Genomic DNA, 27,828 nt, shown 5'->3' on the forward strand with positions numbered 1-27,828 from the left:
TTGACTCCCTTTATTGCAGTGTTCCCTTTGTTGTAGTGGTCTGGGACTAAACCAGACATATCTTTGAGCTGTGCCTGTATTCATTTCCTCCTATTTTTTTGTTTTAAAAGAGAAAAGGTATCATATGCTCTTTTACTTAAGAACGTATCTTAGATTATTTCATTTCAGTGTAATAAGTTTCTTAATAATCTATTGAATAAAAAAACTTTTTTATTTGGTAAGTTCCCCATGGTAATAATTTTAGTGGTTTCTGACCTTTTATTTCTGTCCCCTTGTACAGGTAACCTCATGCATTTGGTAGACATTGTTACTTAATATGGAGAGTCTGGGTTTTATGGTTATTTATTCATTTACCTTATATAGTTATTGCAGAATGTAAGATCTAATGCAGGTAATGCTTCCATCTTTAGGTCTTATTAAAATTATAAATATAGTTTAAAGAGTCATATAATTCTCAACACTTTATTATGAAAGCAACATTTCCAGGTGTTTTCCCTGCTCCTGCCATTTTTCTGCCCACCACCCCCAGTAGCAACCACTTTCTTTTTTTTTTTTAAATGTTTATTTATTTTTGAGAGGGAGACAGAGTGTGAGCAGGGGAATGGCAGAGAGAGGAAGAGACACAGAATCCTAAGCAGGCTCCTGGCTCTGAACTGTCAGAACAGAGCCCGACATGGGGCTCAAACTTATAAACCAAGAGATCATGACCTGGGCCAGAGTCAGATGCTCAACCACCTGAGCCACCCAGGTGCCCCGCAACCACTTTCAACATGTTAAATTAGTATTTTTGCCCATATATATATTTTTCTTTCTTTCTTTTCTTTTCTTTTTTTTAGATTGAGAGAGAGTGAGCAAGCAGGGGAGGGGCAGAGAGAGAAGGAGAGAGAATCGTAAGCAGTCTCCACATGCAGTGCAGAGCCCGATGCAGGGTTTGATCTCACGACTGTGAGATCATGATCTGAGCCGAAATCAAGAGTTGGATGCTTAACTGACTGAGCCACCCAGGTGCCCCTATGCCAGTATTTCCAAGTAGCACTTAAAATATATTGCTACTTTTGGATATTTTATTTGCCATAAATTCTTGTGTCCAATCTATACTTAGAGACTCTTTATTCTTTCACTATAGTTATATCATAAATTTTATCAGATCAGTATTTAGTATTTACATTATAATGGTTATGTAAATGTTATTGATACTTAAATCACATATTATACTTGCTTGTCTTTTCTTTTTTTTTTTTTTTATTTTTTTTTTTTTTCAACTTTTTTTTTTTATTTATTTTTGGGACAGAGAGAGACAGAGCATGAACGGGGGAGGGGCAGAGAGAGAGGGAGACACAGAATCGGAAACAGGCTCCAGGCTCTGAGCCATCAGCCCAGAGCCTGACGCGGGGCTCGAACTCACGGACCGCGAGATCGTGACCTGGCTGAAGTCGGACGCTTAACCGACTGCGCCACCCAGGCGCCCCACTTGCTTGTCTTTTCTTGATCAACCTTTTATTTATCTTTAAGGGAATATTATTTTTTGTGTATTCTTATTCATTATGATTTTTTTCATGCAATTGTTCTGTTAATTTTTATTGTTAACTCATATATATTTGATCGCAGTTAATTAAATTTCTGGGCCCTACTTGAGAATTCTGTCTTTCACAGGTGTTTTATGCTTGTTTTTCTTGGGAGCAGGGAGTATCAGCTGGCCTGGCACTATCCTGGTACATTTTTCAGGGTCTCTATTGTACTGTAATTGTCTAATAACTAGTTATTTTTATTTGGTGCCACCTTAGGACTTGCTATTCTGATTGAAAATCCTGTAGTGGCCTTGTCCTTGAGACAACTTTGACTTTTTAGGAATGCTTCCTGTATAAAAATTGGGTTTCAGTTCACGCTTTTTAAAAACTATTTTGCTCTTTGGAAATTTCCTTACTTTCTGTAAACAAAGCAATATTGTAAATATTAAGCTGTGTGGATGATCTAGTTGTGTTTTTCCTGGAGGCCGTTTTAAGTTTGTATTAGTGCTGGAGATAAGTTCCTAGCCCATGTTTGTCCATTGTGGAGGAACTTGAGGCATCCCTTTAGTGTATAATGTTTGGATCTCGGAAGTTCCTTGTATGAACTTTGTTATTTGGATTACAATCTCTATTATCTCTTCTCTGTAACACCATTATTTGGGTCCTGGATCCACTGTATCTGTTTCCCATTCCTTTATTTCTTCTCTCCTTTCTGGAGAAGAGAAACTTTCACTTTACTTTTCAATTCTTCTTCTGATGTTTTCATACATACTATGTTTTGAATTCCCAAGAGTTTTGTTTGTTCTTTTTTTTTTTATAGCATTTGGTACTTGTTTTATGGATGTTATATCTTTTATTTATTTGAAGTTGTTGATGTTACTATTTTTTTATTCTTACATAATGTTTCTTTCAAGATGCTTTTTTTCCCCTTTTTTGTTACTGTTACTGTGTTCTGGCTTTAAAAGAATTTTTTTAATGTTTTTATTTATTTTTGAGACAGAGAGAGACAGAGCATGAGCGGGGGAGGGGCAGAGAGAAGGGGAGACACACAATCCGAGACACAGAATCCGAGCTGTCAGCACAGAGCATGATGCGGAGCTTGAACTCATGGACTGTGAGATCATGACCTGAGCTGAAGTCGGACGCTCAATTGACTGAGCCCCAGGCGCCCCAGCTGTGTTCTGGCTTTTTTTTTTTTTAAGTTTATTTATTTTTGAGAGAGAGAGAGAGTAGGGGAGGGGTAGAGAGAGAATCCCAACCAGGCTCCCTGCTGTCAGCTTGGAGCCCAATGCGGGACTCGAACCCACGAACCACGAGTTCTCGACTGGAGCCGAAATCAAGAGTCGGACACTTAACCGACTAAGCCACCTAAGTGGCCCATTAGAGGCTTTCTTTAAATGACTGATCCACAGCTCACTCTCTGTCTCTTTCCCTTTTTTTTTTAAGTTTATTTATTTATTTTGAGAGAGAGCATGCATGCATGCATGTGAGTGGAAGAAGGGCAGAGAGAGGGGGAGGGAGAGAATCCTAAACAGGCTCTGTGCTGAGAGCACAGCCTGACACAGGCTCAATTTCATGAACTGTGCGATCGTGATCTGAGCCCAAACCAAGAGTCGGACCTTAACTGACTGAGCCACCCAGCCATCCCCATAACTATCTCTTCTAAAGAGTGGGGCACAGAAGGTTGACTGGAAGTTCTGTGTTAGTGAATGGGCTTGTTATAGAGGAGGCTTCACTGTAGGGTTTTCTGACAAGGTTGTTGATTGTCACTTTTCCATCGTCAGTGTTTTTAAGCAGGGCTGGCTTCATGAGCATGCAACTTGTGCAGTTGCACAGCGCCCTGTGATTTCAGGGATACCATGCTTGGTTTACTGATGTACTGTTGCCATCTTGAAATTCTTAATTTTTAAGTAAGGGCTCCACATTTATGTTTCATACTGTGACCTACAAATTATGCACTGGTCCTATCTTTTCTTCTAGATTGTATTACATTTTGAATAGAAGGCCTGTTTAGTCTCCTACCTGCTGAGGATAATCCAACTACACAGGGAAAGATTTCTGGGGTTTACTACTTGATATAAACTTTCAGTAATTCTCCTGTTTTCAGTGGTGGTCTTGCCTTCATCTGTTCCTGGTATTCCCGTGTTGCCCTCTCCAGAGAATTGTCTTTTATTCTTCTACTGTAATTGTGTAGGAGTAGTCTCAGTCCAGGCTTGCTGTATTTCTGCTGGTACAACATTCTTAAAAACCTCATGCATCTTCTGTGGAAGTTGAGGAGATTCATGCCTTAGACAGATGGGTTCTCCACAGATCTTTCTACATAATGCTATTTATTTTTCTGGCAGATGTTTGATTGGGTTCATGACTCACATAAGTAGTTTCTTGAGCAAACACTGTCTGATCAAACCTTTGACCTTCTCTCAGAGCCATTTATTGATGTGAATTTCCTAATTCTAGCATCATTTGCTATTTGGATAGACTGAGAACCTCCCAAATGATCAAGTGTTGGTTTCTTTTTGCTTAACATATCCTTTCTCTATTTATCTCTTCTTGCATTTTACCATATGCAGCAAGGAGAAGACAGACTACTACACCTTCAATACTTTGCTTAGAAATCTCCTCAGCTAAATATGGAAGTTTTACTTTGCACCCAATAGTAGAACACAATTCAGCCAGGTTTTCTATCACTCTATATAACAAAGATCACCTGTCACCTAGTTTCCAATAACATGTATCTCATTTTCTTCTGAGACCTCACAGAAGCATCCTTAACATTCACATTTCTACCAAGATTCTGTTCATGATGATATATCATTTTTCTAACTTGATAGCTTTTGCTACTTTACTCTTCACTTCCTTCTGAGCCCTTACCAGAATTGCCCTTAACATCCATATGTCTACCAGCCACCTCTTGAAAGCACATGAGGTGTTTTCTTGTCTAGCACCACAGGATTCTTCCAGCCTCTGTCTACTACCCAATTCCTAAGCTACTTCCCCATTTTTAGGTGTTTGTGTAGCACCCCTATTCTTGGCACCAAAATCTGAATTACTTTCCTGAAACTGATATACTAGAGTTCCATCAACTTAGTGGCTGGAAACAGCAGAAATTTATTCTCTCACAGCTGTGGAGGTCCTAAGTCTAAAATCAACATGTTGTCAGGGCTCTACTCCCTCCACAGGTTCTGGGTGAGAATCTTTCCATGCCTCTTCCTGTGTCTGCTGGCTTGTGGCAGCATAACTCCCATTTCTGCCTTATCTTCACATGGCTTTCCCCTTTGTATCACTGTGTCTCAACTCTCACTCTCCTTTCTCTTAGAAGGAAACTAAATAGTACTTAGGGCCCACTCTAAAATCTGAGGTGATCTGATCTTATGATGCTTAATTGTATCTTAGTGAAAACCCTATTTCCAAATTTTATTACATTCACAGATATCAGGGATTAGGGCCTATCTTCCACCTATGATAAGCACTGAAGGTGAATTTCAGTGTATTTAAAATTGTGAAAGTATATTATAATATTGTGGACAGAAACACTCACGATATAAAAACAAATGACCAAAACATATAGTGATTTTTCTTGTTAAGCCATTCTTCTTCTCTTGAGCAAGCTATTAAATATTTTAGAAGCTGTATTATTAGAAGGGCCCTTTCTATTACCAGAATTAAAATACAATCAAACTTTGGAGGGTAAGCTTAAAATGAAAAAAGTCATAAAAATTGGAAGAGTTTTAGAGAGGTTCACATCCTTATTGATTGTTATGTTGTTTGTAGATTTATTGTATGTATAAGGCATAAGTCTTTTCTTTAAACATTGGCTGGCGAAGGATTGTTCTTGGGTACTCTCAAAGTAGGGAGGATTTGTTGTAATCATCCTGGTACAAGTGGTGCAGCCCTTTTTATGATCACAAACTATGTGCTTGTCTGTTCTTTCCTTTCTCCTTGCCTTTCTCCTTCCTTTGTTCCCTCTTTTCCTTCATCTCTCTTCCCTCCTTTCCGCTTCCTTCTTTTTTCCCCTGCTTGGCTTGAGTTAGTTTTGTTCATCTGCTTCTCAAAGCACTTTGTTTTTCATAACTTTAACAAAGTTGATGATAAATAGTCATTTCTTTTAAATCTGGTGCAGAGTGGAGTTTATACCTTTCCTATTGGAGCAAATAATAAAGTGGCATTGAAGTAGCAGTTGGAATAGGACCAGGCCAATCAACAAATTAGCCAGGAATTTAGCCAGAGTTATGCAAGAGGCGATTATTCTCAGGCTGTGCAGAATTTGACAATTCTTGAACAGATTGCCATTGGTAGAAGAGATGTGCTAATGGAGAAATGATAATGACAACAATAATGGCACTGTTGTAAATGTATGATCCTCTTTTATGAATTTCACTGGTAATTGTTTTCATATCCAGAGTGATGAATTAGGTGTGACCCGCTTATGTATTCTTAATTTTCTAACTGCTAATTCCTTTCCTTCAAGTTTTGGTTTAGACATGGACATAATATTGTTACATATGGTTTTGTAAGTTAGGGTATAGAAAATTCAATTACTTCTTTGGTAGTGTGAATAAAGTGTGAGTTTCTTTGCATACCTTCATCATTGTATTTGTTTGGAAACTTCCATAAGGAGTTTTTGTTATCTTGTTTTTGATTGAGAGGATTTAGCAAAGCTGATAGTTTTGGAATCTGTTGATGAAATCCATACAGTGTGTTAAGGCAGCCATTAATGGGCTAGGTCCAGAGTTGAAAACTAATTCTTTAAAAAATTTTGGGAATCTGAAGCTAAAAGCACAGATATATTAACCTATGTGTTTCAGTACTGGGTATAGTTTACTATGGTGAAAGTGCTCTATTTCCATTTGTAATACTACTTTATACCTTTAAAGTGATTCTTACATGATTTTGTTACTTTTTTTCTCCTATTTTATGTTTGGCTAAATATTTGAATTCATCTGTGGATTGACTTGGTATCATTTTGAAGGATTTTGTTATAGGCTGTTATTTGTTACTCATTGTATAGAGGGACTAAGAAATGAAGTAGAATGAGGAGATAAGAGATGAAGCATTTGTTCATTGGGAAAGACTTCTTGTCGTATAATGCTGTGTCATGCCAGTGAAGCCTACTTTTTTAAAGAAATTAAGTAGGCCTGTTGTAATTGTCAACTATAGGGTCAGTGAGAGATGGAGAAATGGTGTTTTGTCATTTTTGTTATGTTTTGACAGAGTAGATGCATATGGGATTATCTGTTCTTATTTGTGCTTCTCTGACATTTATAGTTAGTTAGGTTACTTCGGTGTGTTGGATTCTATAGATTTTGGTGTGTTAGTTGTGGTTCTGACCATTTCTCAGTCAGAACCTTTTCAGTGCATTGGTTGGTTGTTATCCCATTATCTTTATTTTGCTTTCTTGCCCTGCAAATTTCCTTTTGGAATATCTGGAAGTGTTTATAGCTGCCTTATCCAATATAGTTGATTAGTTGTTATGAAAGGGATGTAATCTTGTGGCTTCAGAGAAAGTGGTGAAGCCTATATTGGAAAACCTTTCTCAATCAGACATTATTAATTACCTTGTGTAAATTATGTTCACTCTAATTATAGACTTGCTCTTGGCCAAAGAATTTAGAAGGTGAGAAGCAACTGCTTTCTAATAGGTAGAATATAATGGTTAATTGGTCTTTGAAGTTCCATTCCTTCCTTCCTGTTTCTTTCTTCTCTCTCTTTTTAAGTACTGTAGTAAGTCATTCCAAATACATCAATCAAATATTGGCTTTTAACCATCTGTGTGGCACAGGATCCTGTTACTGTGCATTTACTAGATGTGATTAATATGGGTTGTTATACTTGGTTTGTTAATGGCCAACAATAATATAATGTTAATTGAGAAAAGTTTATCAGTTTGTGCCATAAGCTTAGTTTTAAAATTTTTTTTGTATAAATCTTGATTCAAATGCCCAAAATGAGTTTGTCATCAGTATAAAAAAAAGGGCTAATACCCCATTTTTTTGTGTGAAGTACTTATATTTGTTAATTGTATAGTTCCTATTTATATATGTACTTATTCAACAAATAATTTTTCAATACCTATCATGTCCTGGCATATTAAGGGTAGTAGACTCATGTGTATTTAATAATTTTGCCAAGGAGCTACTATCTGGAGTGGTTATGGGTAGTAGAGAATTGTTGGAATGTGCTTTTGATAATCTTTGAAAAGCAACTTACTTTACCACCTTTCTTGTCAGACCAAAATTTCTGGTTGGCAGAATAATTTGATGGATAACTAAGTCAAGTTTTTACCAAGAGTAACCAGTTTGTGCCATACTTTAATCAGAATGCATGACTTATGGCATATGAGTCTGCGTGTTATTGAGTTTTACATAGAAAACAAATCTTTTGATAAAGAGTTGGGAATATACTCAAGTTAGTTCAGTCTTTGATGGGATATTTTTCAGTGAACTTTGAGCTATCAGCAGATCTCTTTCAGGCTTCACCCTGCCCTTACAGAACTAAGTGGCCTTGAACAAACTACTTGACCTGTCTAGGCTTCAGTTTCCTCATTTACAAAATGACTGAATTGGAATGGCTTACCTTTCAAGTCTCTTCTTATTTAAAAAGTCTATAATTTTATTTAAGGTGAAAGCATTTTCCTGAATCTTCCCTTTCTAGTGATGCTTTTGGGTTTGACATTTTGAAAGAAAGTTATCATTGTGGTTAAATTTGGTTTTGACTACTTTGAAGATAGGTTGTAAATTTTTGGCTCTATATTCTGAAATAAAAATTTCAGGCCATGTAGGACTATCTGGTTATTCCTGTGTTTTCTTTTGGTAACTAGGCAGCCTTCTGTGTTACAATGTGGTTGTATGATTATGGTCAATAACTTTGAAGTAAGCAAAGGGAGGTCGATTGGTCTAGTTTTAGCATACTGTATCATAGAATAGCATGAAGAAAATTGGAAGGGTATTTTAGAAAATGATTGAATCCAACTCTGTCATTTAACAGGTAAAGAAACATGCCCAAAAATATTTGTTAATTTATATGCTGAACTTGTATCAGGAAAAGAATGTTGATCATAATCTCATTCATTCACTTAACAGACATGTATGTTAGTCTATTAAGTAACCTCCTTTCGAAACCCAGGTTTTAAATACATTTTTAATATACTTATTATGATAGAAAATTCTCTGTCTTTGATGAAGAATGAAACCCCTTTTTCACTTCCCAAATGTATTTGGCCTTCAAGTCCTGTCCACTCCCTCTCTTCTTTATACAGGGCATCATTTGGGATACATATATTCAATGGCAAGTAAAATTTCATCTTCCTGAATTGAACTTGGATTTCTTTCAGATATCCATGTGAAAACCTTAATACATAGTCGGATATATATATCTGGGGATCAGCCATGACAAGGTTGGAGATATAAATTAAGGAGTTGCACATAGATAATATTTAAGGTAATAAAATTAATTTAAGGTCAGTTAGAGGTTGAGAAGTTAAAGAGGAGATCTGATTCCCAGGGAACCTCTACATTTCAAAGTTACGGCAGTGAAAAGGAGACAACAGAAAAGACAGAAGAAATAGATAGGAAGAGAACCATGTAAACAAAATATTCCAAGAAGGAAGGGGTAGAGTTGGCATGATGATGGCTGAAGCAGTGACTGCAGGATTTTTGAATCTTATCAGATTTTCTTGCAAAATTAGACTAAGATGTTTAAAGAAAAAAAAGTTTTAAGTACTGTATTCAACAACAAAACAAGTAGATGACACTTGTTTGAATGAATTCTAAAGCCTAAGCAATAGAGCTGAGCTATTGACAACAATGAGACATATATGTCTATCACATCTGTGCTAGAGTAACACAGCGGAATATAAAGAGGGTTTAGGATGGTCCCAAGTGCTTAGTGATCCAGACAGAAATTGCTGCCCCAGAAGAACCATTGCCAACAGAGTAGAGGACTTAGAAGACAGATCTGAGGATAGCACCTGAAACTGTAAGAGTGCTCTGAGCCCTCATTTCTCTTGGAAGTAAATACCTGGTGAAAGCACCCTTCTTGTACAGAGGTGCATGGTGAAGGGAAATGGTAAGGAGTAGCACAACACACTAAAGGAAGGAGAACGTTCAGGTACTGGTAGAGGAGGGGCTCAGAGAAAGCAGAGATCAGAAAGTACAGGAGAAGTGGCTACCCTGATTAAACACACACACACACAAACACACACACACACACACACACACACACACACACACACACACACCACGCACTCATGCACTCATGCATGCACATTTTATTACCTTGTAATAACAGTAGAAGAGGAAGCCCTAGAATTATAAAGCTAGGGAGGTTGTTTAGGTCCATTTCATTCCTTATTCAGGAACCTCTTCCTAAAAGTCAGTTGGAACATGGAGAGAAAAGGACTGTGGTGAGACCATGTACAAAGATAGAAGCATTTTGAAGAATAACATAAATCAGAAGTAGAATGGTTCAGAAATGAGAAAAGATAACAGTTAAATAAGAAGAGATAACTGACAAACACAAGAAGAGAAGTAAAATTTTAAAAAAACTCACAAAATGAGGACTAAGCTTGAAAGAATAACACAATGAGTGCAGCACTGTAGGAAGAAAGAAAAATAAAAGATGGCACAAAGAAAAATATCAAATAAATGAAGAAAGGATTTGAGAGAAAGGAATAATTATAAGAAATAAGCAAAACGGACCCAGTATGTGTATAACTGCAGTTCCTGAAGAAGAAAAACTGAAGAAGTGAAACAAGTATATGAAGAAACAAAATTAATCAAACTTTCAGGAAATAAAAGAAGACTAGCACCTTAGATTTTGAAAGTATACATGCATATCTGGAGAATAGACCCCAGACAGTCGATTGTGAGAAATATTGTAGTGACTTCAAAGAAAGTAACTTTCAAAAGAACATTTCAGATATTTAAATATAATCACTTCTGCTTTTTATAATTTTGCCCAGGACAGTTCATATTTATGCCTATTATTCTTGTATTATTATATCTAGTATTATTAATACTAACCCCTGTGCTCTCAAAAGTCACCCAGTTTGGAAAATAAATTTTAGGCAACCAAAATGTAAGATAAAGGAAATTACATCCATCTGAGACTTTTAAAAAGCAAATTTCATGCCAAAAAATAATATAACACAATTAAAATACTCAAGGGAAGAAGATGTGAGTTGAGGATTTATGTATGGCTAACTAATGTTCAGTTTTAAAAGATGCAAATGGTTCTCAACATTCAAAAACTTAAAGAATGTTATTCTAATGGTCTTTTTATAAGGAATCTTCCTGACACTTCAATGTATTCCAAAAAATAAAATAATAAAACCAGCATTCTCTGATAAAAATGAAACAAAATTATAAATGAATACAAAATCAAAGAAATAAAACACCACCCAGCTTAGAAATTAAAATGACATAAACATACTATTTTTTTCTTTCATCAATTTTTTAATTAACATAAAATTCACATTATATAATATTCATCATTTAAGCCATTTTAAAGTATGTAATTCAGTGGTTTTTAGTATATTCACAATATTGTTAAACAGTCACTAATATCTACTGCCAGACATTTTTATCACCTCAAGAAGAAACCCCTTATGCAGTTACCCCTCATTCCCCCTCCTGCAGCACCCAGCAACTGCTAATCTACTTTCTGTTTCTGGGTTTGCCTATTTTAGACATTTCATATAAAATGGAATCATGCAATATATGGCTTTTGTGTTTGAGTATTTCCATTTAGCATAATGTTTTCAAGGTTTAGCCATGTTATAGCAAGTATGAGTACTTCATTCCACTTGTGGGTGAATAATATTCTATTGCATGGATAATTCTGCAGTTTATCCAGCCCATTGGTGTCATTTGCATTGTTTCTGCCTTTTGGCTATTATTAATTACGTCATGATGAACGTTTGTGTACAAGTTTTTGTGCGAATGTATGTTTTCACTGCCCTTGGGTGTATAACTAGGGGTGAAATTTCTGGGATATTTGGTAACCCTGTATTTAATTTTTTGAGGAACTGCTATACTCTTTTTCATAATGGATGCACCATTTTGCATTTTCACCAGCAATGTGTGACTGTTTCAGTTTCTTCGCTTCCTTGCTGACACTTTCTTTGTTTTGTGTTACAGCTATCCTAGTGGATTTGAATGGTTTAACTTGAATTTCCATAATAGCTAATGATGTTGGGCATTTGTGTCTTTGGAGAAATATCTATTTAGTTTTTTACCCATTTTAAAATTTGTCTATCTTTTTGTTGCTGAGTTATGAGACTTGTTTTTATATATTCTGGATATTAGAACTTTATCAAATATATTATTTGCAAATATGGAGCGGGTTGCCTTTTTGCCTTCTTATTAGTGTCCTTTGATTCACAAAAGCTTTAAATTTTGATGAAATCTAATTGATGTGTTTTTTTTTTCTTATTTGCTTGTGCTCATGGTGACTTATTTTCAGAAACCATTGCCTAATCCAAGATTACAAAGATATGCACCTATTTTTCCTTCAAGAGTTTGTTTTAGCTCTTATATTCAGGGATTTATCCATTTTTAGTTAATTTTTATATATCATTGAAGTGGGGTTCCAGATTTATTACTTTTTGTGTGGATTCAATTGTCCCACCATCATCTGTTGATAAGATTATTTCTTTGCTATTGAATTGCCCTTGTTACTTTGTAAAAATAGTTGATTATAGACATATACACTTATTTTGGATCTTCATTTCTATTTTCCATTGAACTAAATCCCTGTCCTTATACTAGTACCACACTGTTTGGTTACTGAAGCTTTGTGCTGAGTTTTGAAATGGAAAACACAAACCCTCCAACTTTGCTCATCTTTTCGAAATTGTTTTAGCTATTCATAATCCCTTGCAATTCTATGTGAATTTTAGGATCAGCTTGTCTGTTTCTGTAAAATAAAGCCACTAGAATTTTGGTAGAGATTGTACTGAATCTATAGATAAATTTGGAGATTAGTCACAACACATTAAGTCTTCCATTCCAGTAACACAGGATATCTTTCCACTTACTAAGTTTCTACAATTTTTTTGTAGTTTTTAATGTAAAAGTTTTGTATTTCTTTGGTAAAATTTATTCCTAGGTACTTTTTCCATGATATTGTAAATAGAAATTTTTTCTTGATTTCATGTTTGGAATTGCAAATGTGTAGAAATACACATGATTTTTGTGTTGACCTTTTATGTTATAACTTTGCTTAACCTGTTTATTAGGCCTAATAGTTATTGTTTATTGGATCTAATAATTCTGTAGTTTCTAGTATATATAAAAACATGTCTTCTGAAAATAGGAATGGTTGCATTTCTTCATCTAATCTAGTATTTTCTTAGGATACCTTTTATTTATATTTTATTTATTTTTCTTGCCTAATGCCTTGTACAGTGTAAAATAGAAGTGTTAGGAGTGGACATCCTTATCTTGTTTCTGATGTTAAGGGAAAGGCTTTTAGTCTCTTGCCAATAGTATGATGTTAGCACAGATGCCTCTTATCAGATAGGTTGAGGATGTTGCTTCCTCTTTTTAGTTTGTTCACTATTTTTATCAAGAAAACATGTTTGATCTTGTGACTGTTTTTTTTGCATACTGAGATGGTCATGTGGGTTTTTTTTCCCTTTTTTTAATATAGTATATTAAATGGATTGCTTTTTGTATGTTGAACCACCTTGGCATTCATGAGATAAATTCCACATGGTCCTTCGTGCATAATCCTTTTAAAATGCTGTTGGATTCTGTTTGCTGCTATTTTATTGAAGAGTTTTACATCTATATTTATAAGGCACATTGTTTTGTACTTTTCTTGTATTTATCTGGCTTTGGATTAATCTAACACTGTTACTCAATCTTTTAGGTTATCAGACTGAAGATAACTATTATATTTTTCATCATCTTTTTATTCCCAAAGTCAGCAGTCTGGCACTTAGTAATTGTATAAATTAAATATGATGCTTACTGAGAAAATTTGGTATGAAACAATGGCATCTGGGAAAATTTTAGGTCATCAGTAACTGTATATTCATAGTACTTGGGAGAATCTACATTTTCTACTTTGATTTATGATGAATATTACTGAATATCTCCATATCATTTAAAAATTATGAAGTACATATTGAATATAATAGTCAAAATTTTAGTTCTGATATGTAAAATGATTATCGAAACCCATTATGTCAGTAATGAGAATTTTCAGCATAATCCAGATAATTCCTTCTCTCTAGAAGATACAGCCATGGATAAAATGTTCATTGTGATTTAAAATGTAATGTCATAGAACATTTTGGTTACTTATGTCTCTTAAGAAAATACCTTTTATATGAATTGCTCAGTACATTGTACTCTGTGCTTTTTTTAAGCACATCAGTACTTTTTTAAATTAATGATTTGTGTCATTATTCAGGACTATAGTTATTGAATTATCAAACCTGATAATTGAAATGGTTCATATTCATCTTTAATTTGTAATTAATTAGGTGAAAGTAGAATACCTTCTCAGTTTTACTTAGTGGATCTAGGGTAATTTGCTTTGCTCAGACCAATTAACTCTAAGGCTTTTGACTTTTTTGGTTCCCAGTTTTCTGAATTTTAAACTGAAGAGACTAGTTAGTAATAGGCATTGTCAAGAGAGAAAAAAAGTAAATTTTTATTTTATTAGTTAAGTTTGGAAAATGCTGGTTTTGGTAAAGTTCAACATAATTCCTTCTCGGTTTGTCTGAAGTTTAATATGTTAATATATGCTGTTCATGTCCATAGTTTGACCATAGTTGCCTATTTTGTACGAGCTTCTCCTAAATCCTTGGCCTGAAAGTGGAACATAAGCATCCCAAGAATTCCCTGAGATGATCCACTATGATATGGAAAGAAGATGTCAGAATACCTATTACTATTTACATTTTTTTAATCTTGAAAAGAGAAAAATCTGTGTTAATATTTAGCACATGGATTGATGCTTTTTGTCCTCCCTAAGTCCTTGTATGAAACAGTCACATATTATTTGTGAGATACCCTGACATGAATGGGAGATCCAAAGTGATGAGTTGGTAGTGATACTCTTATTTATTTGCTTGTTTTTAGTGTAAATAGTGTATCACTTGCTTAACCAAGTAATTGGACTATTATTAGTGTTTACTAAAATAACTCTCATAGAGATGGAAAAATGACTTCAGAAAGATTGCTGAGCCATAGACTGATAATCGTAGCAACAAAAGTCTGTATTTATAACAAGTGCCTCTGGTGATTCTTTGTGTTTAGGCAGTTTTGGGAAATAGTGATTTATTCACACTGAGGTATATAAAGGGATGTACCAGAAACGGGGGATTAGATGTTAATAATGAAAGAGAATCTGTTAAATCAGTAAGGTATAATAAATGAGGGGAGATGATGAATGAGCAAGTGGCAGCAGTAAATGGACAAAAATTATTGGCATTATCTTTCATTCTAAATATAGTTGAGGTTTAATTTTCTCTCACAGTCCATCAGGGTGATGATGCAGTCATTCAGGGTTACAAGCTGGCAGAGGCTGTGCCATCTAAGAACCTGGCTTTCATTGTCATCTTGGGCATTCACATCCACCAGCAAGTAGGGGAAGAAAGGCAGAGTGGAAGACTTGTGTGGGAGGTTTTTGTGATTCAAACCTGAAATTCTGTATGTCACTTCTCCCAACCTGATATTCTTAAAATAAATCCCACTTGGTTGACATGTGTTATTCTAGTAATATATTGCTAGAGTCAATTAGCTTATACTTTGTTTAGAATTTTAATCTTTGTTTAGAATTTCTGTATTCATAAAAGAATGGTTCATAATTTTATTTTCTTTTAAATATTTTTGCAGAGTTTAGTATAAGGGATATACTGTCCTAATAAAATATGTGGGGAAGTATTGCTTCATTTCCTACTCTCTGGAAGAGTTTGTGTTTGTGTAAGATTTGTTACTTCTTTCTTTTTAATTTTTTTTACTAAAAAAATTATTTAATGTTTATTTATTTTTGCAAGAGAGAGACAGAGCACGAGCAGGGGAGGGTCAGAGAGAGGAAGACCCAAAATCCAAAGTAGGCTTCAGGCTCTGAGCTAGCAGCACAGAGTCCGATGCGGGGCTGGAACCCATGAATCACGAGATCATGACCTGAGTCCAAATCGGACTCAACCGACTGAGCCACCAGGCACCCCTGTTACTTCTTTCTTAAATGTTTATTAAAATCACCTGTTAAGTAATCTCGTCTTAGAAATTCTTGGTCAGAAGTTTTTTGTTTGTTTTTTTACATTAATGCAACATCAGTTTCTCTTAGGTATATAGGACTATTCAGATTTTTTATTTCATCTTTTTAAAAATTTTGATAAGTTGTGCTTTTTCCTAGGAGATTTTAAATTTTATCTAAAATTTAATTTTTTGAAATATTGTATAGTATCTTAATGTTTTTTAAAAGAAGTATATGTAGGTAAATGTAATATCCTAATTCATGTATGATGTTGGAAATTCGCATTTTTTAATTTTTCTCAATTTTATTTTTATCATCATACTGCATTTCCCTTTTTTTCTTAATTTGGATTATTTTTTTTAAAGATTCTCTTTTGTTACGTGTCTATTTAATCTTTTTACTCTGTCCCATGTTGTTTTAAATGCTTTCATTTTTTGGTGGTTTTTTTTTTTTTTTTTTTTTTTTTTTTGTATTTTTTGTTTTGTTTTGTATTTTGTGTTTTCCATAGTTTTTTCCTCTCTTTTTATTGTAGTCTCTTCCCCTGCCCCATCTTTTAGGTCTATAATCCTCCCTTCTGCTGTGTTTCATTTACTGTTACCTCATCTGTTGAGTTACTAATAGTGCATATTTCTCAGCTGTAAAATATCTATTTCATGAATTCCAGTTCTCTGTTGAAAATCTGTATCCTATCAATTTTCTTTATTTCTCCTCTACTTTCTTGAACATATGAATCATAGATGTTTTAAACTCTTTGATAGCTAATATATAAATCCTCCATGGGCCTATTCCTTTGGTCTTTGTGTTTTCTGTGTTTTTGGTCTCATCTGTTGTCATCTCTCTGATACTTTTGTATTGAAAGCTATTCAGAGTGTTTGAAAAATTAGAAAGTCTTTGTAGGATATTAACATTCTCCAAAGAGAGTTCATCCTTTCCTTTCCTAAGAAGGTAGAATGAGGAGGTGATCACCCTAATCCAGTGGTTCTCCAACTTTGTTATGTATTAAACTACTGGTATACATATATTACTGGAGAAGTAATAAAAAATATGTAGAAGCCCAAGCTCATTGAAGTAACACAGGCCTTCCTGTCTCTTGATTCAAGTCCAGAATTGCCAAATGTTCCAAGAGACAATCCCATTGCCTTATGTTTTCTCATTTTTGAGTATGGTTTTCCTCTCTCAGTTATTGTTTCGCTGTAAGTTTTCATTGTTTCAGTCCTCCCTAATACTTTTACACAGAAGTTTATTTTTTCTCTTTTTTAGCCAAAGCATTGATGTGCCACAAACCACTCAGTCATTCATGAATGCAAAAGTCAGTGGTTTTAGTTTATAAACGAAAGAACAAATCATGGTTTATTTTTTTGTTTTTGTTTTTCAGGACAAGCATAAACAAGAATTGGAAGACATGAGGAAAGCTGGTCATGAAGCTCTCAGCATTATTGTGGATGAATATAAGGTAGAGATTTGGGAGTCTGTTTTCTTTTTTAAACTTTAGCATACTTTCATAAAACATTTATACACATAGGCATATGCAAACATACACAAATTATAAAATTACAGTAGTCTTATTTTGGTATACAATTCCTTTCAATTGACTGATGTGTTAATTGAAAATATACTTAGTAGATTACAAAGGTAATGCTAGATGTTGCTCTGCATTTGAGAAGTTGTGGAATTTTTTAAGAATATAGAATCTGAAGCTGAAGAAATTCAAGAACAAAATACTGTAGAATTAATTGCTAGATTAGATTTTTTCCTTGCTGTGGTTCTACCTCTTTTAGAAAAAAAAAGGCATGATATAAATCTGATAGATATTGTGGGTGAAGGGGATTAAGAAAAAAAATGTCGTGGGGCACCTGGGTGGAACAGTCAGTGAAGTATCCGACTCTTGATCTCAGCTCAGGTCATCATCTCATGGTTCATGAGATCAAGCCCCGTGTTGGGCTCTGCACTGACAGCATGGAAGCCTGCTTGGGATTCTCTCTCTCCCTCTTTCCCTGCCCCTCCTCGCTCTCTCTCTCTCAAATAAATAAATAAAGTTTAAAAATATTGTTGTGAATATTGTTACAGAAATCATGATAATGTCAGTATCAGGGACATATACAATATTACTCTCTGATTCTGGGCCTGCATAAGCTTATTCATTTAAAGCAAACTGAGGACTGGTATGTTGCAAACTTTCAAGATGACCTGAACTTTAAAGAGTTTGTGCATTAGTTGTGTCTGATGGATGTAAATTTGCCTCCTAGTTCACTTTGTGTCAAGAACTAATACTGTGAACCTAATTTTCTCTTACTGGTGTTGTAATAACTTATCAAAAAAAATCTTTTTCCCCCTAAATTTCATGTTGTGTCATGAGGAATGTGTTCTTGTTGAAATCAAATTCAAACAATTCTCCCCAGAGGTAACCACTGTTAGTGTTTGATGTGTATCTTTCTAAAGGTTTTTCTCCATTTTTTCATAAGTATATATACTATCATACCATATATATATACACACACATATATACATGTATATATGTACATATATGTGTATATATATGTATATATGTACATATATACATATATATACATATATATACATAAGTATATATACTATATATAATATCATGTTATATAATTTTTTTATTTGGTTTTACAGAAAATGTTATTCCACTCAGTCTCTTCTTTTGTTTCTGTGTTTATTCACTATGACTTGGAAATATTTTAGTATCAGTATGTATCAACTTTATTTTTTCATACAATAGTGTTCCACAGTATATGTATACCATAATTAACTCTACCTGTATAGGTAAGCATTTCGTTTTTTGTTTGTGTTTGTTCATTACTGCATCAATTTTTTTTTAAAATCCTTCTACCACATGTGAAATACAGAAATTTTTTATTATTGATTAACCTTCATTGTTGGATTTGGCAGGAAAAATGTCATTTTAGTTAGCTAATAATTTATTTTCAAAAAGCTTCTTGTAACAAGTCATTTGAATAAAAGTAGAAAAAGAAGTAGATCCAGAATTATTTTAACTGAAAGCACTTGTTTGTTTTTTTTTTTTTTAAACTCAAGGTAAATAGTCTAGTTAGTTATGTCTTGGGACATGAAAGGTGATTTTTGTGACCACACCCAAAGTAGAAACTGGTGCCATTGTTGAGACATTCAGGTTTTTGCAGCTGTGATTACTGACTCTTTTTTTTTTTTATATAATAGTGAATTTTTAGTCCTTCTAATATAAACCAGCTTTATAATATAAATATATATATATATATATATATAATATATATATATATAATATAAATATAAATATAATATAAACCAGTTGGGTAAAACTATAGGATCTATTTTGAACTATCATCTTTTTTTTTCCCTTATGGCTAAGGGTGGGAAGAATTAAAATACTGGAATTTATATAATTTTCTTAGTGTATTAAGTGATATATTCTTAGGTGAAATTACATTTTACTTATTTTTATTTATGAATTCTAAATTAAATATTTTGAAAACATTTACATTGCATTTAGTTTACATTTGTCTTTTTATGAACAGCTCTGTTTGATATTTTAAATCCTTTTTGATTCTAGCTCCACATATTTCATTTTCTGAAAGCAAGTTTATTATGTATTGAATTCTTGGGTTTTTTTTTTATGTTTATTTATTTATTTTGAAAGAGAAAGAGCATGAGCAGGGGAGGGACAGAGAGAGAGAGAGAGAGAGAGAGAGAGAGAAAATCCCAGTTTGTTCCCTGTATTTAAAAGTCTCTTATGGTTTTCCTCCCTCTCTGTTTTTATCTTATTTTTCCTTTCTTTCCCCTATGTCCATCTGTTTTGTTTCTTAAATTCCTCATATGGATGAAATCATGAGATATTTGTCTTTCTCTGACTTACTTATTTCACTTAGCATAATACATTCTGGTTCCATCCACGTTGTTGCAAATGGCAAGATTTCATTCTTTTTGATTGCTGAGTAATATCTATTATATATGAAAACCACATCTTCTTTATCCATTCATCAGTCAATGGACATTTGGGCTCTTTCCATAATTTGGCTACTATATACATTGGGGTGCATATGTCCCTTTGAAACAGCATTTTTGTGTTGTTCAGATAAATATCTAGTAGTGCAATTGCTGGGTCATAGGGTAGCTCTATTTTTAATTTTTTTTAATGTAATTTATTGTCAAATTGGTTTCCATCCAACACCCAGTGCTCACCCCAACAGGTGCCCTCCACAATGCCCATAACCCATGTTCCCCTCTCTCCCACCCCCCATCAACCCTCAGTTTGTTCTCAGTATTCAAGAGTCTTTTATGGTTTGCCTCCTTTGCTCTCTGTAACTTTTTTTTCCCCCTTCCCCTCCCCCTTGATCTTCTGTTAAGTTTCTCAAGATCCTCATATGAATGAAAACATACAGTATCTGTCTTTCTCTGCCTGACTTTTTTCACTTAGCATAACACTCCAGTTCCATCCACGTTGCTACAAAAGACCATATTTCATTCTTTCTCATTGCCAAGTAGTATTCCATTGTGTATATAAACCACAACTTCTTTATCCATTCATCAGTTGACGGACATTTAGGCTCTTTCCATAATTTGACTATTGTTGAAAGTGCTGCTATAAACATTGGGGTACAAGTGCCCCTATGCATTAGCACTCCTGTATCCCTTGGGTAAATTCCTAGCAGTGCTATTGCTGGGTCATAGGGTAGATCTATTTTTAATTTTTGAGGAACCTCCACACTGTTTTCCAAGGTGGCTGCACCAGTTTGCATTCCCACCAGCAGTGCAAAAGCATTCCCCTTTCTCCACATCCTCACTAATACCTGTTGTTTCCTGAGTTGTTCATTTTAGCCATTCTGACAGGTATGATATGGTATCTCATTGTGGTTTTGATTTGTATTTCCCTGATGATGAATCATGTTGAGCATCTTTTCATGTGTCTGTTAGCCATCTGGATGTCTTCTTTGGAAAAGTGTCTATTTATGTCTTCTGCCCATTTCTTTACTTGATTATTTGTTTTATGGGTGTTGAGTTTGATTAGTTATTTATAGATTTTGGATACCAACCCTTTATTCATTATGTCATTTGCAAATATCTTCTCCCATTCAGTAAGTTGCCTTTTAGTTTTGTTGATTGTTTCCTTTGCTGTGCAGAAGCTTTTCATCTTGATGAGGTACCAGTAGTTCATTTTTGCTTTTATTTCCCTTGCCTCTGGAGACATGTCTAGTAAGAAATTGCTGCGGCTGAGATCAAAGAGGTTGTTGCCAGTTTTCTCCTCAAGGCTTTTGATGGTTTCTTGTTTAAATTTAGGTCTTTCATTTACATTAAGTTTATTTTATGTATGGTGTAAGAAAGTGGTCCAGGTTCATTCTTCTGCATGTTTCTGTCCAGTTTTCCCAATACCTTTTACTGAAAAGACTTGTCTTTTTTCTGTTGGATATTATTTCCTGCTCTGTCAAAGATTAGTTGGCCATACATCTGTGTGTCTATTTCTGGGTTCTCTGTTTTGTTCCATTGATCTGAGTGTCTGTTTTTGTGCCAATACCACACTGTCTTGATGATTAGAGCTTTGTAATACAGCTTTAAGTCTCGGATTGTGATGCCTCCAGCTTTGGTTTTCTTTTTCAAGATTGCTTTGGCTATTTGGGGTCTTTTCTGGTTCCATACAAATTTTATGATTGCTTGTTCTAGCTCTGTGAAGAATGCTGGTGTTATTTTGGTAGGGATTGCATTGAATGTGTACATTGTTTTGGGTAGTATAGAGATTTTAGTAATACTTATTCTTCCAATCCATAAGCTTGGAATGTTTTTCCATTTCTTTTTGTTTTCTTCAATATCTTTCATAAGCTTTCTATAGTTTTCAGTGTACAGATCTTTTACCTCTTTGGTTAGCTTTATTCCTAGGCATCTTAAGGTTTTTTGTGCAGTGTAAATGGGATTGATTCCTTGATTTCTCTTTCTGCTGCTTCATTATTGGTGTTCTGAAAGGCAACTGATTTCTGGACATTGATTTTATATCCTGCAACTTTGCTGAATTCATGTATTATTCTAGCAGTTTTTCATCTGGAACCATAGAGACCAGAAGGAAATAGAACAGTATTGAAATAAAATAACTGTCAATCCAGATTATATATCCAGTGAAAATACACTTCTGAAATGAAAGGAAGAAACCAAGATGTTCCCACTTGAAGGAAAACTAAGAGAATTTGTCAGAGGAGACCTACTCTACTTTTTTTTTTTTTTTTTTTTTTTTTTATTTTTGGGACAGAGAGAGACAGAGCATGAACGGGGGAGGGGCAGAGAGAGAGGGAGACACAGAATCGGAAACAGGCTCCAGGCTCCGAGCCATCAGCCCAGAGCCTGACGCGGGGCTCGAACTCACGGGCCGCGAGATCGTGACCCGGCTGAAGTCGGACGCTTAACCGACTGCGCCACCCAGGCGCCCCCGAGGAGACCTACTCTAAAAAAATGGCTAAGGAAATTATCCAAACAAAAGGCAATGATAAAGGAAGGAATTTTGGAACATTAGGTAAAAAACAAAGGAAAGGACAAGACTGTGGGTTAATGCAATAGACTTTCTTTTTTTAAGTTTAAAATTATGTTTGTTAAATTAAAAAATATATATAATATTGTCCGGTGTGACTTTAATGTATGTAAAGGAAAATTTTAAGAAAATTATATCATCAACATGGGAGAGTAATAGACATAAGGAAAAGTAAGGGTTTTACACTTGATTTGAACTGGAAAAAAAGACAACACAAGTAATGGTGTTATTTATTTATTTATTTTTTAAGAAGTAATGCAAATTTATTTACTTCTACAGTCTATTCTATGATAAGGCTTGGGATTATTTGGAGTTTGATTGCAAGATTTGAAACTGTCAAAATCATTTGGAGCTAGTTTACATTTGTATTTCAAAAACTATAGTACGTTTTCTCCATTTTTCACTCTGATTTCTAAGAACCTGATGTTATCGGTAGTGATTAAAACAGAGGAAAGTTTACTATAATTATATATTTTGATTTTGAGTAGGCTAATGATATTTTAACATTTTATAATTTTTTATTTTTGAACAACTTTACTGAGATATAATTCATTTATTATAGAATTCACCAATTTAAAGTTTATAATTCAGTAGTTTTTAGTTTTTCACAGAATTATACAGTATTCACCACAGTGTAATTTCAGAGCATTTTCGACACTCTATATGAAACCTTATTTCTGTTAGTGGTCATTTTTCACTCCCTAACCAACTACGTGTTTTCCTACCCTTGGTAACCATTAATCTACATTATATCACTATAGTCATAGTGACTATAGTCACTATGACTACATTATGTTTTCTGGACATTTTGTATAAGTGGAATCATACAACTTGTGATCTTTGTGATTTATTTCTTTCACTTAGAATAATATTTTCAGAGTTCATCCATATTGTTACATGTCTTAGTATTTCATTTCTTTTTTATTGTCCAGTGATTTTGCATTGTATAGATACACCACATTTTATTTATCCTTTCATCAGTTGATGGCCATTTGGATTGTTTTCACTTGTTGACTATTAATGAATAATGCTATGTGGATGTATTTTATTTCTCCTGGGAATATACATAGGGTTGGAGTTACTGGGTTGTATGATTATCTATGTTTAACATTTTGAGGAACTACCAGAATGTTTCCGGTTGCAGTGTTTTATATTCCAACCAACAGTGACTGAGAGTTCTAATTTCTCTCCATCCTTACCAACACTTGTTATTTTCCATTAAAAAAAAATATTTAGCCATGCTATTGGGTTTAATTAGCATTTAAGTCTTTAATCCATCCTGAGTTAATTATTATCTATGGTGTAAAGAGGGTACAACGTTTGTTGTCGTTGTTGTTGTTGTTGTTGTTGTTGATATCCAGTTATTCCCAACCTCATTCATTGAAAAGACTGTTTTTCCTCATTGAATTGTCCTGCGACCATTGTCAAAAATTAATTAACCATCTTTGTGAGGATTTATTTGTAGACTCTCCAAGTGGGATGATTTGCATTGAATATATAGACCAATTTGGAGAGTATTGCCATTTTAATAGCATTAAGTTTTATGATCCATAATGATGAAATGTCTTTATTTTATCCTCATTAATTCCTTCCAACAATCTGTTGTAGTGTCTCCTGTGTACTTTATTCTTTTTGATGCTATTGTAAAATGAATTGTTTCTATTTCATGTTCAGATTCTTCATTACTACCATATAATAATAGGATTGATTTTGTGTATTTGTTCTGATATATAAGTTCATTAGTTCTAATAATTTTTAATAGATTTCTTAGGATTTTCTATATATAAGATCATGCCACCTGCACTCTTTCCAGTCTGGGTGCCTTTTGTTTCTTTTTCCTGCCTAATTGTCCTGGATAGATGTCCAATACCATTTGAAGAAGAGCTGCAAGCACATACATCCTGGTCATTTTCCTGATCTTAGGAGGACAACATTTAGTTATTAGCCATTAAATATGATGTTTTAAGTGAGTTTTCAATAGGTGGTCTTTATTAGGTTGAGAGAGTTTCTTTTTATTTCTAGTTTGTTGAAAAAATTTTTTTTGATCATGAAAGGTTGCAGAGTTTTGTCTGGTGCATTTCTGTGTCTTTTGAAATGAAGATTTTGTTTTTTCTTATGAATGTGGTGTATTCCATTTGATTTTTGGATGTGAAATCAGCCTTGCTGGGGCATCTAGGTGGTTTACTCACTTGAGGGTATGACTTTGCTCGGGCGTGATCTCACGGTTCATGAGTTCAAGCCCTGGGTTGGGCTCACTGCTTTCAACATGGAGCCCATTTCTGATCTGTCCCCCCCTCTCTCTGCCCCTGCCCCACTCGTGCTCTCTCTCTCCCAAAAATAAAAAAATAAATATTAAAAAAAAATCAGTCTTGCATTCCTGAGATAGTCTCACTTGGCCTTGGTGTATATATGTTTTTTATGTGTTGCATTAATCTATTAATTAATATTTTGTTGAATATTTCATATCTTCATTCACAGGGGATATTGGTTTGTAGTTTGGTGTCTTAGGTTTTGCTATCAGTGTAATACTTTACTCAGAATGAGTTAGGATTTGTTCTCTTTTTTTTTTTAACTTTTTGGAAGCATTTGTAACAGATCAGTATTAATTTTTTTTGTTAATAATTTTGTAGGATTCACTAACACAACCTGGTGGTAGCAGACTTTTCTGTGTGGGTGAGAGTGTGTGTGTGTGTGTGTGTGTGTGTGTTGTGGGGGGTGGGCAGACAGAGAGGGAGAGAGAGAATTCCAAGCAGGCTCCACACTGTCAGCACAGAGGCTGACATGGATCTCGATCCCATGAACTGTGAGATCATGACCTGAGCCGAAATAAAGATTCAGACGTTCAATGGATTGAACCACCCAAGAGCCCCTGTTTTTTGTGTTTGTTTTTGTTGTCGTTTTTTTTAACAAATTCATTCTCTTGCTATTGATCTCTTCAGATTTTCTGTTTTCCTTCTGAGTTTGGTAATTTTATCTTTCTAGGAAGTTACCTCTTTTATCTTAGTAGTCTAATTTTTAGCATGTAGTTGTTTATAGTGTGTTCTTACAATGCTTTTATTTCTGTAAGGTAAGTACTGATATCTCCTCTTTCATTTCTGATTTTGTAATTTGAGTCTTTCCTCTTCATTTGGTTGATTTATCTAAAGGTTTTTCATTCTGTTTGTGTTTGCAAATAATTAATTTTTTTTTTATTTTTCTCCCATTTTCTATTCTCTAATTTACTAATTTTCACTCTAACCTTTATTTTGCATGACTTCTTACTTTGGCTTTAGTTTGTTGTTTTTCTGGTTCGTTAAAATGGATAAGTAGATTATTGAGATAATATCTTTTTTCTGACTTATGTAATTAATCTTTTTCTTTTTTAAAAAAGGCATTTATATTATATTTCTTTCTATAGGCATTATATTTAGGAATTATATTTTCTCTTGATTCTAGTTTGTTTCATCCCATAAGTTTGTTATATTGTATTTTCATTTTAGTTCATGTAGAAAAAGTTATAATCCTTATTGTGATTTCTTCTTTAACATATTGTTTCTTAGAAAAGTATTGTGTAATTTACACACACACACACACACACACACAGATTCCCCAAATTTCTGGTGGTTATTAAATTCTAATTTAATTTCATTGTGGTTGGAAAATTCTTTTTAATGATTTTATTTGGGTGGAGTGTTCTGTAGATGTCTCCACGTGTATGCAGTTGGTTCATAGTGTTGTTTAACTCTTCTGTCCACTGTTAGTAATATGCTTAATTTTTCTATCCTTTATTGATAGTGAGTGTATCAAAGTATCCATTATTCTTGAATTCTTCGTTATTGTGTCGGTTTGGTTTCATGTATTTTGGGGGTATTTTGTTAACTGTATATGTCTTCTTTATTGTTATATCTTCCTTAAGTATTGACCCTTTTAGTATTGTAAGATGTTTGTTTTTATCTCTGGTATGATTTTTTTTTCTCCTAAAGTCTATTTTTTTTCTTGACCTTATTATATCCTCTCCAGCTCTGTTAGAGTTTTTATTTGCATGGTATATCTTTTCCCATCCTTTTACTTTCAACCAGTGTGTATCTTTGAATCTAAACTGTCTTTTGTACAAATACAATTATGTACTTTTAAAAAATGTAGTTGCTTTTTTTATTAAATATTTTTGAAATGTTTATTTTCGAGAGAGCGAGAATGTGCAAGTAGGGGAGGGGCAGAGAAAGAGGAAGACAGAGGATCAGAAGTAGGCTCTGTGCTGACAGCAGAGAGCCCACTGTGGGGCTCAAACTCACAAACCATGAGATCATGACCTGAGCTGAAGTTGGCCACTTAACCGACTGAGCCACCCCAGCACCTCAAAATGTAATTTCTTTTTAAATCAATTAAGAGAAGAGCAGAGAAGAAATATTCAATTATTTTGTCTTTTAAAACTACCCACATGATTAACTTTACTGGCATGTTTTGTTTCTTCATGTGGATTGAGTCATTTTCTGATTTTACTTGTTTTAGCCTAAATGTACTTCTGTTAGTATTTACTGTAACTTGTGTCTGCTAACAAAGAATTTGTCTTGAAAGAGCTTTAGTTTCATTTTCATTCTTTAAAGATAATTTTCTATCTTTGAAAGCTTTTTTTTTTGTTTTCTTTTGTTGGGTATATATTTCTTGTGAGACAGACTTTTTCTTTAGTTTCAGCACTTTGAAAATGTCATCCCATTCCCTTCTCTCTTTCATTGTTTCTGATGAGAAGTAAGCTGTTAATTTTTTTTGTGGTTATCTTGTATGTGATGAATCATTCTTCTACTGTTCTCAGAATTGTTTTTGTCTTTCAACATTTTGACTATAATATGTCTGGGTATGTATCTCTTTTAGTTTTTCCTACATGGAAGTCACTGAGCTTCTTATATGTGTATATTGTATTTCATCACTGTGGGAAGTTTTTAGCTATTATTTCTTTAAGTATTTTTTATTCTCTTCTTTCTTTGTGTTACTTTCATTGTATATGTGTTGATTCACTTAATAGTGTCTCACATTTTTCTGAGGCTTTATTCATTTTTCTTTAATATTTAAGTGCTATAGTCTAGATTCCATGGTCTTTATTGATATTTCTTCAGATTTACTGATTATGTCTTCTCTCAGTTCAAACCTGTTTAAAACCTCTATGAAGTTTTTCATTTTTGTTTCACTTTTCTACTCCAGAATTTCCTTTTGTTTCTCTTGTATAATTTCCCTCTTTGTTGATACTGTGTATTTTATGAGATGTTATTTAATTGTTTAAGCATGGTATCCTTTAGTTCTTTAAACATTTTTATAATTGGTGCTTTGAAGGCATTTTCTGGTCCAGTCTAATATCTGGGCCACATTAAAGGTAGTTTTTACTGACTCCTGTTTTTCCTGTATATGTGATGCAGTTTCATACTTCTTTCCATGTCTAGCAATTTTTTACTAAAAACTAGACATTGTATATAAACTGTAGTAGCAATTTTGTGTTTTCAATCCTCAGGAAACTTTGTGTTTTTGTTTGATCATTTAGTGAAGTCTGTTTCTTTTGAATTGTGCAACTTCTGATTTTGTAGACAGAGCAAAATGGACATTCACATACTCATT

General features: G+C 33.9%; 1 protein-coding gene across 10 annotated transcripts in view; it reads left to right on the forward strand.

Moving 5' to 3' along the window:
• Positions 1-27,828, forward strand: part of CCDC91 (coiled-coil domain containing 91) — a 347,760-nt gene that overhangs the window by 166,398 nt on the left and 153,534 nt on the right. For all 10 annotated transcript variants that reach the window (XM_042946164.1, XM_042946169.1, XM_042946162.1 and 7 more), the window contains one exon: positions 17,095-17,172. In XM_042946164.1, coding sequence (XP_042802098.1) covers positions 17,095-17,172 — 78 coding nt within the window. The remainder of the gene's footprint in view (positions 1-17,094; positions 17,173-27,828) is intronic.

Source organism: Panthera leo, chromosome B4, assembly GCF_018350215.1.
Source record: "Panthera leo isolate Ple1 chromosome B4, P.leo_Ple1_pat1.1, whole genome shotgun sequence".
NCBI classification, from domain to species: domain Eukaryota; kingdom Metazoa; phylum Chordata; class Mammalia; order Carnivora; family Felidae; genus Panthera; species Panthera leo.